The 13,921-nt window shown below is 36.2% G+C and overlaps 1 protein-coding gene across 1 annotated transcript in view; it reads right to left on the reverse strand.

The window, feature by feature from the left end:
• Positions 1-219: 219 nt before the first annotated feature.
• The window catches only part of ARHGAP29 (Rho GTPase activating protein 29), a 71,420-nt gene continuing 57,718 nt past the window's right edge, over positions 220-13,921 (reverse strand). The window contains 9 exon segments of the mRNA XM_023503390.2: positions 220-1,435; positions 3,810-3,918; positions 4,043-4,310; positions 4,669-4,880; positions 6,719-6,856; positions 7,103-7,122; positions 7,125-7,290; positions 11,078-11,238; positions 12,937-13,035. Of these exon segments, the coding sequence (XP_023359158.2) occupies positions 585-1,435; positions 3,810-3,918; positions 4,043-4,310; positions 4,669-4,880; positions 6,719-6,856; positions 7,103-7,122; positions 7,125-7,290; positions 11,078-11,238; positions 12,937-13,035 (2,024 nt within the window). The 3' untranslated portion in view covers positions 220-584.

A 13,921-nucleotide genomic window follows, 5' to 3' on the forward strand; every position in this document is an offset into this window, starting at 1 on the left:
CACTTCAGAAACTGAAGCTTTCACAATTGCACCTAATTAGCTCAAGAACTGCATTTTATTGGATACATTTAAATAAAATATTAAAAAAACAATTTACGAAACTAAGGAAAAAAGTCAACTTCATTTTGGTTCATTCTACCCTTCCAGCCTAATTTTTTAAATAATGCCTATAAAAATTATTCAAATATGGCACAAAGTGGTCCCAATGAATACAGACTCAACCTTTCCTTACTACCTTATTAAGAATAGACTTCTACAACATTCCTAGTATCCTTTCTCTCAACCAAAGGAAAAATAAAATGCAACATTTGGCAACCCTAGACAAATTGTGCTTCAAACCCCCCCAAAGAAAACAACTTATTAAAGTAAAAAATAAGTCAACTTCATTTTAGTTCATAATACCCTTCTAGCATAACTTTAAAAATGATTATAAAAATAACTCAAATATGGCACAAAATGGTCCCAATGAAGATACTCAAACTTTGCTTTTTACCCAATTATGAATAGACTTCCTACAACATTCCTATTATCCTATTTCTCAACCAAACAAACAATTCCCTCTTGCCCACCAAGATTTGGCAATTCTACACAAACTGTGCTTCTCTTTGCTCTAGTTCTTGAATCCGTTTTGGTCTTAGTCTCTGGCACACTGGTTTCACATCAGATGGACGAAGTTCTTCAGGGCTAACTTTGGGTTGATTTACCTGCCGTCTAGGTGAATCTGAGTTGACAACAAAATTCACAGTATTTTCCTGATTGACACTAATAGGTGCTGCTGTATGAGTTTCTGAAAAACTTTCCTCATTTCCTTTTACCTTATTGTTAGGATGTGGCATATAAAATGTCCCTGGTGGGGGCTGCAGAGTTCTCCGTGCCCTGAAAACAGGAAGAGGATGAGAATTTGAAGAGCATCCTTCTTCTGTTATTCTAGGCACCGTGACTGGTACCATGTCTGGCTGGCTGAGGTGCATGGCACTGGATCGAGCTTTATCGGAGATGAAAGATAAAACACAATTTGTACCACTGTCTAGTTCTCTGTTTTCTTGGAGTGTATTGGGCATGATAACTGCAGTCCTTGTATTCATATTATCATATTGTCTAACTTGTTTGTCCCAAGTTTTGGGGTCATAACAGCAAAGTCTAGAGGATGAGTTAGGAAAAGATTTTGTTTCAGACGTTTCTTCAGTGGTTGAACTCTTACCAAATTTATCTGAATTTACAGTTCTTATGTTTTTGGAACTGTTCTCATTTAAAAAGTTTGGAAGAAGGAACTGATCTCCAGGCAGACTCACGGGTCTAACTGATGTCTTTATCCTTGGTGTTCTCAAAGTTATTTGATTACATTTTATATTTGAATGACTGTCAGCTTCAAAATGATCTTTGTTCTTCAAGGGATGGATTTCAATCTCATCAAAAACTGAAGACATGGCATTTTCTGAAAGAAGTAATAACTGGACATTAATCTTCCATTTTCATACACTCTAAATATGAACATATTAAATTACATGGACATCCAATTATGTTCAAAGAAAAAAGATAGATTCACAAATATCACATAAGCTTATTCCTGAAGAGAAGCTACATAGGAAGAATGAACTTATTACTTCTCTTACCTGACACAATTTACCTTTTCTGGAAAATTGACCATTTGTTAGGTTTCATTTCCTTGGGGGAAAAATATTGTAGGCTTTCTTACTACCATTCTGTTTCAATAAAAAAAAAAACTTACTGCAGAATATATTTTAGTGACACACTATATAAAAGTCCTTAAACCAGACCGTGACTTGCTTAACCTACTTAATCCACTTCAGCTGTACTGAATTCAAACATAATTTAATACTTTCCACTTCCTTTTGCTTAAAACAGAAATGTTTAGATGGAGTAATATAATTTTCTAATAATGTAACCATGTATTATATAATTTAATTAGAGAAAGCAAGCAGGTATAGCAACAGTAAAATGTTCAAGAACTCCAGTACCTAGCAACTATGTGGGGCTTTTTCAGAAGTGATAAAAAGAGAGAACTGTGAAGATTTTGGTGCACTCCATCACTTGTTAATCAGTCTAATTCTTTTAGTGCCTAGCTGTTTAAACCTCTAAAAGAAGAATTTCTACAAGTAGGAGTCACAGTTTCTAGGAGAAAGGGAAGAGGAGATAGGAAAGTCATAAGGTAGAAAAATATCAACATCTCTACAACTGTACTGGAATGCAAGAGATAAAGGGCAACAGAGATAGGGGCAACAATGGTTACATTAAGAACAGTGAATTCTTCCCCATTCATTCTTAACAAAAATGGAATTTAACCACTGAGCTTAAGAAGATTCCAGACTGTCCTCCTCCTCTGCCTCTCTCCTACCTACTACTGTGACTATTACCACCATTACCACCACCACCACAACTACTACCCAGTGCCAAAACCAACTACCACTACTACTAATAACTTCTACAATCACTACTACTCCAACTGACTGCTACCACTTCTATTATCATTACCACTACAACTATTACAGCTACTATATTACCCCTACTACTCATTATGAGTACTACCACCACTCTCCACTCCTACTACTGCTTCTACCACTACTACCACCACCACTACTATTGCAGCTATTGCTACTACCACCATTACTACTGCTAATACTTTTGTCAAGATTACTCTTGGGAGTTGCTTAGCTGGACATACATTTCTCAATAAGAGGCAAACTCTAAAAACTAGGTTAGTGACCACTTAGCTGTTCATCTTTTTCCTTTTCATCCCACATCTAATGTTGCAATACACTGTAACTCTCTGTAAAGTTACTTTATCTACCCCAGTGAGAATGTAAACTACATATGTGGGGACTGGTTTATGCTTTATATAGTTACTCTCTCTCTCTCTCTCTCTCTCTCTCTCTCTCTCTCTCTATATATATATATATATATATATATATATAGTGTATATAAGAAATTAAATGTGAATTATTGGGAAGTTTTAAGGAAGCCACAGACAATACAGTACAGTACTGTACAGAAGGTACAGTAAGGTACCTTCTTATATATAAGGTATTTATACCTTATAAATATCTCATTTTTAAAAAATCAAGATTTTCCTGGTAAAAGAAAGGGCCAAAAATTTTATACAGATTTTTCAGATCACAGGGGCACTGCACCCCTAAATCCCCGGTCATGTGGGAAGGACACTTGTATCCCCAGTGCCTGGCATGTAACAAATACTTAAAAAGTATTTGTTGAAATGTTACAGTTTATAAGACACAAATATAACAGTAACAATATAGTTATCATTTATATAGTACTCTCAGGTTTGCAAAGGACTTTACAAGTATTTCATTTGAGCCTTACAATGACCTTGAGAAGTTAAGTGCTTAACTTATCTCCCAATTATCCAAAGAGGCAACAGAAGCACAGAGAAGTGAAATTACTTGCCCAGAGGACATAGCAGAATTTGTGTCTTAATTAGGATCTGAACTCAGGATTTCTGGATTTCAAGTCCAGCACTCTATGTGGAGGGAGAGGAGAGCTGCTTTAGCCTGCTCTGGTCATGCCCTGGCTGGAGCCTGCTGGGGTTCTGGGAGCCCCAGGCAAGGGAGGACTGAGATAGACTGAAACTCAAATGCTCCTCAACAGAAAGATCAAGATGGCAAAAAACCACAAGTGACTCCTTTCCATCTTCTAAGAATAAATCTAAAATCACTTTTCTAGCAGTAAGAGATCCTTATGATGTGCCCCCTTTCTATCTTCCCAAGTCGTCTTATATATTCCTTCCCACCATGGACACTACCATCCAGCCATAGTGTTTTGCAAATACTCACCTACTGCATTTGCATTGGCTTCTTCTAGTGCATTTTTATTGTCATGTAGTCCTCCAAATGATGTGGCTGTTTCTGAAATTACACTCTCGTTATGGGAAAGCGGGATGCCCTGTTGATATAAGAGGATTTAAAAAAATAGGTTAAAAATGTAAATGTACACTATAGATGAAATGGGTCAAAGAGCTGAAATTCATTCATGCAAACTCCACAAGGCAACAATTGACACCACTCACTTCTTCTGAAGCCAAACATGACTCCAGCTTTTGGAGCTTGAAGGTGGGGCTTTCACTGGTAGAAGCTGAAAGTGGCAGCAAGCATACATCAAAAATCTTCTCATAATTAGCTATAAGAAGCTCCACGAATCGAGCCTGATGAGTGCAATCCACCAGAGAGGAAAGGGAAACCTTAGCATCCGTCTGCTGAGGCCTGATCAGAGTTGGCCCAAATATTATCCCCAGATTACTGGCTGGCATCTTATTTTCTTCAGACTTTTGGACCACCCTGAAGAGAAAAACAGGGAAGGGGAACATTCATGTCTGGTTTTTTTTTACATAAGAAATTGGGAAAGATTTACAACGATGAAGCTGGATTCAGATATCCTTTTTCACTACCTCCTCAGGTAGCAACATTATACCAGTAAGAATTATAATGAGGAAGGGGAAGCAATTGTGGTTTTTTCCCCAAATGATTAGATTAAAAAGGTGACTCTAAATCCATGGTTATTTCTACTGCTTCAGGTTGCTCCTCTGTAGGAACTGAAGCCAAAACAAGACAGCCGCTACACCTACTTCCACAGAATATACAATAAAACAGTTAATATTCACAAGGAAGGAGTTATTTTTTAAGGTAAAGCTCTTACCTATTAAGATGGCCAATAAGGTACTCGATAGTGTTATAGTTTGGTCCTGGAAGTTTTTTTAGAAGAGCTTTGATTTTCTTCAGGACTTTATTTAGTTCAGCATTTACAGCTTCAGGGCCTGCCTGTTTTGAGTCTTCATTTACATTCTGGCTTTCTTTGGCAAGGCCAATAAGCTCATCATAAAGGTGAAACAAAAATAAGGGTTCTGGTAACTAGAAGGAATAAAGACCATATTAAGAATGTCAGCCTGTACATTATGCTATCTTTTTTTCCTTCTTGTTCATCACCATACCTTGTTTGCTTAGTCTAGCATTTTAAAAATCTAATGGTATTTTATTTTTCCAAATATTTTCTATATTCCCTTTTGCAAAACTTTGTGTTCCAAATTTTTCTTCCTTTCTTCCCCCCCACCTCAAGATGATGAGCAATCCTTTATAGGTTAAGCATGTGCAATTCTTCAAAACATTTCCATTGGTGTCATAGCATTTTTTCTTTAGCGAGATTAAAGCCAATTTCTGTTTTAACCCTAACTCATTCAACAAGCATTTAATGGACAAAGTATTGGGTCACATGCTGTGGGAATTTTAAAAAAAGGCTCTGATCTTTCAGGGTTTCTTCTCTACTACAAGGATGCAAGGAGGGACAAGGGAATAGCTAATCTGGCTTCACAAAGGATTATAATAAATGGGAGAACATACTAAGTGCCTTCTGAAAAAGGCAAAGGACTGGAAGAGTTAGGTTGCAAGTAGGAGATTAGAGGAATCACAGGGGCACGCAAGTGGTGACTTGAAGGGCAAGTAGAATCTCAATAAATACACTGAAGCCTCATCTCATTTTGGCTTAAGAATTTATCTCACTGAGGTGTGTAAAGAATGGAAAAGAAAGCCTAGAGAGTCTTATTGTGTAGAAACTGAAGAATGAGAGAGAATGGTTTTTCCAGTGGAAATACTAATGGAATACACTGGGAAACAGGGGATCAGGGAACACAACCTGGTTTTGCAACTAACATATCTTATTTAGCTAACTGAAAACAAAATTCAAATTCCACAGGAGCCAAGAGAAAAAGCTTCCTCAAAAGCATTATTTATCTTGTGCATAAAATTTTCTTCTATCTATTGACCCACAGGCATTTTGAGCACTGTGGATTCTTTGGCTAACTAATAAAAATTACATTGGAAAATTAAAACACTATTAAGAAAAATAATAAAAATTACAGTGAAATGTTGGTTCTCTAAACTCCAAATATTGTAGATAATGCAAATTACCATCTTCTTTCAAATACTCAGTATAGCTTCCCTCAATGAACTATTTGCCTTTGCTGGGGAATTACTTTAGATATTCATATAGATCAAAGGATCTGGGAGGGAGAATGAGGGAATAAGCATGAAGACCTACTTTGTGTCAGGCACTTTACTCATCTCTTTTGACAAAGATGATCTCATTTGATTCTCATAAATCTGGACAGTAAGTGCTATCATTATTATTCCCATCTTACAGTTAAGAAACTGAGGTAGGAAGAGATTAAGTAGTTTGCCCGGAGTCACACAACCAAGTGTCTGAGGCTGAATTCAAACTAGATTTTCCTGATAGTAGTCCTAGACACTCTAATCTCTGTAGCACCAACCACAGCTAATCTAAGAATTATTTAGTCCAAGCCCCTCAATTTGCTGAGGAGAAAAATGAAGCCTAAATAAAGGTAAAATGATTTGGCCATGGTCCCAGCCAGAGAAAGAAGTGGAGGCAGAATCTGATTACAATGATAGTTCAATGACAATCTTGATTCCAGATCCTCAGATTTAAGTTTTCTAGGAATCATTCATTCTTAATTGCTGGCAGTTCTTATAATTCACTGTTGTTGATGAGCTGGGCTGTTGACTTTCAAGTGCTCAATGTTATTTTGTATAGACAATATATTGTACCAGCAAAAAGTGATTCCAGTGCTAAAGAGTTACTGTAAAGAACATTAAAAGAATAGTTTCCCTGATAGATAACAAGGACAAACAGATTCTTGCTTCAATTTAACGGCAAATGTCAAGAAAAGTCTCTTTACCTTACGAAGATATAATTTAAGAACATTGCTGATATCATGTGCAGAGAATTCTGAAAGTTCTACTAAATCCGTTCCATTTTCAAAGGATTGGCAGAGTTTTTCAACTCTGTTTTTAGCTCCATTCACACGGTAGATGCCCTTAAAAGAGAGGGAAAGAATAAATTAAAAAAAAAATTTCCTTTAGTACAAGAGCTTCAATGTGATGATTTCATCAGGAAATAAATATTTCAAAATGACACTTTAGAAAAAAGATACTATTTGTTAGAAAATGTAATAATGGTAACACTGAAAATAGTTTTCTCTTAAAAAATCTTTTTGATGTTTACTAAACACCAAACTATGTTATGGTTTAAAATTTAAAATAAGCAAAGTTAAAATATATACCTTCACATGCAAGGCTCGTTTTCAATTTCTGAGGTACATTTCTTAATGATGAAGGGGATGCCATCAGGGGCATTTTTAGCAGCTTGAGCAAATTCCACACCAAATAAATGTAACTTGCCATGAAGTTTCTTGTGCCCACACTGAATAGTCAAGGTTTCCAAACACGTTTTGTGACAAGCAAGGGAGCACTACAAGAAAGGAGGTTTCATAAAGTGGATGTATTAGAGTCCTATAAAATATGAACAAATGAAGAAATAAAAACTAAACAATCGACAAACAATGAATTACCTATGAGGTTTTTGTTCCATAATTGAAGATGTAGTACAAGTACTTAATCATATAAATTTGCCATTTTTACTGTAGGGATCAGAAGTGTACTAAGGGATAAGGAAAGTCCTCCTACTGAAGCAGGTCAGTCTCTTCTCAAAAAGAGTTTCCTCTACATACTTACTGAAAACTTGGGTGATGTACTCAGGATCACTGACTAAAAGTTGGGGGTGAGGATGGAGGTGGAGGTATGGGCGTGTCCCCAAGGTAATTTGAAGCCATTTGGGCGAATTCATCTCTTAAAATGAATATACTTCTTGCTCACCTGCTCACCCACTGATAGTTTCAGATGTTTCCCTTGCTACTATCACTAAAGTAAAGTTTTAAAATTCATTGCATTAATATGGTCTAGCTACCTTTTTCAAATCGTAATGACTATTTTGTCCTCAAGGAGTCCAGTGCTTGACTCTTCTGCTCCCCAATTCCTGTCTTTAAATGCTGGGGAACTTCAACTTTGATACTCTCTGAAAATTCCTAACCTTTCAATGACTAAATTTCTTGAATAGCTATTTCATTCTGCTACCCCAAGAATGGTTATATACCAGAAGGGGTCCTAATTCCTGAACACAAAACTCGAGACTTTCCTCAAGACGAAAGCTTCCTATCATTCTATCTCCTCTGTGCCTCACCACTCCTAAGCTTATTCTTCATACTCATGAAGAGCTCCAAATCCTTTTTCCAAACACTTCTAAGTATTTTCTTATGTAATTAATTACTCATGACAACCAATTCCATACCATAATGTCATCTATTTTTGATTCTCTCACCTCCTTAGTCTATGGCTGCTCCTCCAATGCCAAACAACGGTCCTAGAGTGCCTCTGGTCATCCATCTCCACTAATACTCCCAATGAATTGACAAACTGGAGGAAAACATATTATCCAACTTCAACATGGGCCTTGTTTCAGGCAAGCGAAATTCTTTAAACCTGTTTAACTGGTTTGATATCTCAAGTTATTACAAACATTCTCTTCTCTCTTCAAATCTCCTATAAACCACCTAGTTGTCCCAGTTTAAAGATCTTGCCTCATGCTAATTTACTGAAAAACTAAGGTCACAGGGTATTAATTCTCCTTTTTCTTCATCTCAGAACTCTTTTACACTATCCCCCAGTCTCTGAGAAAGCAGTGTTTCTCCTTGCCAGCATTAGCCACTCTCCATGTGCCTTTGATCCTGTTCATCCTATATTCTCCAGCAGACTGCCCTGTCAATCATTTCTCACTTCTCACTACCTCAACCTCTCTATCCACCATCTGTATTCCTTTCCCACAGCCTCTGAACAACAATTTCACCTCCCTCTTGCTCCGTCCATTGCTTTCCAGCCTTAAAAAAACCCATAAACTTGCTATCCCTTCAAGTTATCATTTAATCTCTCTTTGAAAAAAAGTTACCTACCATTCATTGCTTTCTTTTTCTTCTCCTCTCATTTATTCAGCCCTTTGCAATTTAGCTTCTGAATTCATCAATTGACTGAAAATTCTTCTCTACAACATGTGCAATGATCTCCTAACTGTTAAGCCTGGTGGCCTTTTCTCAGTTCTAAGCTGCCTTGACCTCTCTGCTACACTTGACACTATGACTCATTAGACTGTGAGCTCCTTCTCATTTTTGGGTGTTCTCTTTCCTCTGAGACATACACTCCCTTCCTGGTTCCCCCACCAGCTGTCTGACCATTCCTTCTCCATCTCCTTTGTTAGATCATTGTTCACATTATATCCCATAATTGTGAGGCTCCCAAGCTTCCATTCTGGATCCTCTTCTCTTTTCCTAGACTTTCTTGGTAACTTTGCCATCCATCCCCCATGGATATAACTTTCTATGCAGATGACTTCCAAAGCTCTGTACCCAGCCCAGTCTCTCCTGAACTTCACATACCACCAAAAGTTGGTTGGATATTTTAAACTGCACATGTGGGAGACACAATCTCAAACTGGTGGGAGACATGATCTCAAACCCCATGGCCTGCAAAAATTTTACAAATGTCTAAAATAGAACCTTTTCTTTTCCCAATCCTCACCACTTTCCCAATCTCCCTATTGATTATGTTCCTAGTCCCCCAAGCCCACACCCCCACTCCCATCCTCCATGTCCAGTCATCTATCACTGCTTGTCATTGCTACCTTCATAACATCTTTTCTAAATGCGACCTTTTCCATGCTGACACTTTCACCACCTTGGGGCAGGTCCTTCTCACCTAATGTTGGATTACTGCTTTCTGGTGGTGACCCCCATTCCAAGTCATCCTCCTTGAAGACTCAGCTACCAAAGTGATCTTCAAGATTAAAGATTTCTAACCATGACATCTCCCTATTACTTCCAGAACCAAACAAAAAATCCTCCATCCTTTTAAAGGACGACTTAATAACCTGTTCCCCACTTATCTTTCCTGTCGTCTTACACCATACTCCCTTCTCCTATTCTGCTCTCCCATGACTACTGGACCCTTTCACATTCCTCCCATATGACACTCCATCAACCAACTCACTCCCTCCTTATCTCTGCCTCCCGGTCCTCTGGTTTCCTTAAATCTCAGCAAAAGATGCACCTTCTGCCAAGTTTTTCTCGGCTCTCTCCAAACCCAGGGCCTCCCCTCTGAGACAACAGTGACTTGTCCCGGGTGAATCTTACTTGTATTGTTTGCATATTGAAGCACTGTTCCCTTAACTCCCATTAGACTGTGAGTTTCTTAAGCACAAAGACTTTCATTTGCCTTTCTTTGTATCACCAAGATTTAGCACAATGATTGGCACTGAATAGGAACTTAATGAATGCTTGTTGACTGATTAAATGGGAAGTCTAATGGGAAGAATGTTGGAAACCTGCCTTTTCTTTCCTTTACTGAAGTCCCCTGAATTCTGTGGAACCGTGAATAGAGTACCAGGCTTGGAGTCAAAAAGATGCCTTCCTGCATTAAATATGGCCTAGACATTTACTAGCTATGGGATCTGGGCAACTTAATCTTGTATGCCTCAGTTTTCTCCTCTGTTAAATGAGCTAGAGAATGTAATGAAAAATTATTCCTGTATTTTTGCCAAGAAAATCTCAAATAGGGTCATGAACAGTCAGCCAAGACAGTTAGATGACTGAACAACAACAAAAACAAATAAAAGGAAATTACCAATTTGGAATGATTTGGGAAACAATGTATCACTTTCAAATTCCTAAAATCTTCCTAAAAGAGTTTTTCCACAACATAAAAAATAACAACATGCTCTCTGAGAGATCATGTATAGGGTAATAGAAATGCAGAACAAGCATCAAGAGGTACAATAACTATTTCAAAGAATTATGTGCAAAGGATCTCATCAAGAGCAGTTATTACCAGGAAAGAAGCTAAGTTAGGAAGAACAGAGAAAAGAGATAGAAAAGCTCTTATGCTGTGTGCATCAAAAAATCAGAGAGGAGGGATAATAATAACATGGAATAATGAGGAGGAAATGATTATAATCCAAACTAGAGAAGAGAGAACCTACAATGATGTAATCATGGACCAAACCCACTGACTTACTGAAATGTTTTTGTATTGCTCAGTAATTATTCAGCAATGAATAACTGAAAAATTATGAAAAATAATGAGCAATTATTATAGTACATCTTTTAAAAAGATAAAAAAAAACAAAAGTTGCATTATTTTCTCATATTTCTTACCTCTACACACTCTGCTCCTTGGAATATAACTAAGTTGTCACATTCCTTACATTTGGATGGAGTCCTCAGTTTCCGAAACTTGTGGCTAAGAGCAGCTTTTGATTTAATTACATTTCGAAATGGCCCGGGGGAATTAATTTCAGCTAAATGTTCATTTAAGGCTTGAAAGAAAAATTAAATGCTTGATTAGTATTTATTTGACTTCAAAATATCCCATTGCTCAAAATTAATCTTTTTAAAATGATGGTAATATTACAACAATGTTAATTTAGATTAACAATAGAAGACATTAAAACAAGCAACAAAATTAAGACTCCTTACTAGTTCATTTGCAAAAGTACTTCTAATTTTATCATGTAAGGCCAGTTTTCTATATTTTAAAAAAATCATTAAGCTATAATTATGGTTGTCTTTAAAGCAATATTTATTAAAAGAATGGACAGAAAGCATACGATAGATCCTAAAGAACTTTTTGATGATCTTAATCTCTTGGCAATTTTCAATACTTTTGACAAAACCATATGTATGTCACAATATCATCTGATGGATTTAACTCAAAAAATTTTTAATCCACACTAACTTAATAATTTTAAAATAAAATCAATTAAAATATTAAAATTTTTAATCAGGAACTTAGTCTTGCTGATTTGTTGTAGGCTCTTCAGATCAACCCATGCATCAATTTCTTCATTTGCACACTGAATTCTACTCTTAACACTGGCTTTCTAAGAGGACACAAATCATCGCTTCTCAGTTCAATTATCTTTTCCTTCTGTTTCAGTTTAAGGGATGTGGTTATTCTTGTCCTTAAAAAAGGCAAGCTGGCAGCTCAGCATCTTCATCATCATTAAACCCAGGATCTATTGTAAGCCCAATTAGGCAGACTCATTAACTTACTTTTAGGACAGGAAATTCTGACCTATATGAATGTATGAAACTAAAAATAGAAACTATTTTGGAGTCAAGAGTACCCAGGGTCAGATACTACCTCTGTTAATTCTGCATCATCTTATGTAGGACTTTTTCCCCTCTAAGTTTTATTTTCCTTACTACTTAATTAAATGATCTCTAAGGTTCTTTCCATCTCTAGTAATTCCTAATGCTCTAGAAATATCTAAAATCATCTTCTTAAACTGATGTCAAAACAGGTTTGGTCCTGAGGTTGTAATGTGTTCAATCAAATGAACAGATATGAAATAAACTTGGTCATCAAGATAACTGCTTTCCTTCAATTTTCTTTAATTTTCATGTCTGTATTAATTTTTTCACCAGGAATCACACTTAACTGCTGCAGAGTTCTGAACTGTTTCCACTACATAAGACTGCTTTTACTCTCAAGTGCTATGCATTACTAATTCTATGAAAACAGAATTTCTGGTCTATCATTACACCATGTAGTAGTAATTATTTTTGCAAAATATTCTTGAGGTTTATTTATTTAAAATATTTGTCAAGACACATTTGGATTCTAGTTATCACATTATTTTAAAATCATCGTTGCCTAGTAAAAAGTAGTGTGTAAGGACAATGAAAAGTCTCCTACCCTGGGATATATAAACCTAGCTCGATCACTTACTAGTGTGACTTTGGGCAACTCATAGCTTCAGTGACTTACATTTCCTCACCCCTACAATGTGGACAATGTTCTATATATACCACCTAATAGGAATTCTCTGAAAAAACTTTCTGTAAAGTACAAAATGCCTTTGTAAATGTAACTTTTGAAATTATTTGGTATAAATAGCTAAAAAAATACCACTTTCCTATTAAGATTTCAAATCTTATTTATCACTATACACTGTGGCTATAATTCATCTGGCTAACTAAAAGTGGGTCAAATAAAATACAATGTACAGTACCAATCTCAGAAGGAGATGGTGGTTCTCTTTCATCAAGCTCATCAGCAGATGACATAGTCCCCATTGATGGTGTACGAGGAAGCCTGCGTTTAAAATCTCCTAGAGAAAGAAAGACCTAGTAAAATTACTTGTATGTGTGATTACAGAAATTTTTCATTTGAACGATAAGGATTTCATTTTACAAAGGACAATTTTTTGAGAGAGGAGGGAGAGAGACAGAGAGACAGAGAGACAGAGAGAGAGAAAGAGAGAGAGAGAGAGAGAGAGAGAGGGAGTGAGAGAGAGAGAAATGGCTATAATTCTGGGCTTAGAATTAAGAAGAATTAGATTGAGTTTTGCCACTGATCAGTCTAGGGCAATTAATTTCTTTGAATCTAGTATTCCACAGGAATGATGATGAGACTCCTTATTGTAATGTGAGAGGTATTATACTACAGATATAGAAAAGAAGAATATATTGTTCTATAAGCATGTTTGCCTCGAACTGTACTTTTTGTTATGAGGAAGTTAGTTGTTTATAGATTAAACAAATCTATAAAATGTGAATAACAGTATCTACCAATATCCCATAGTTGGTTATGAGGATCAACTGAAATAAAAGATATAAAGTACTTTGGAAAACTAAAAGTATTATAAATGATAGTTACAATAATTAAATAATGAGGGTTTAAAAAACAAATATATTTCAAATACAAAATTGAATTTGAAAAGGAGTTGGGTATGGGATGGAACATGAAAGAAACTTGCAGAATGACATGGATTAGAATCTGTAACTAGATAATTAAATATTTATTCATTAGCTTCACAGCAATCTTTCCATCATCCCCTTAATGAGATTTGGTATCCTTTCTTGACAAAACTAGAGATTTGACCCCAGGAAGTCAGCTTGACTAAGACATGAACAATTTGGTTGAGAATGGAGCCAAATTCCTGGAAATAAACTGGAATCACCCTGGTTTTCCTAAGGTCTACTGTTAGCAAAGAT

This window comes from Sarcophilus harrisii, chromosome 4, assembly GCF_902635505.1.
Source record: "Sarcophilus harrisii chromosome 4, mSarHar1.11, whole genome shotgun sequence".
NCBI lineage: Eukaryota > Metazoa > Chordata > Mammalia > Dasyuromorphia > Dasyuridae > Sarcophilus > Sarcophilus harrisii.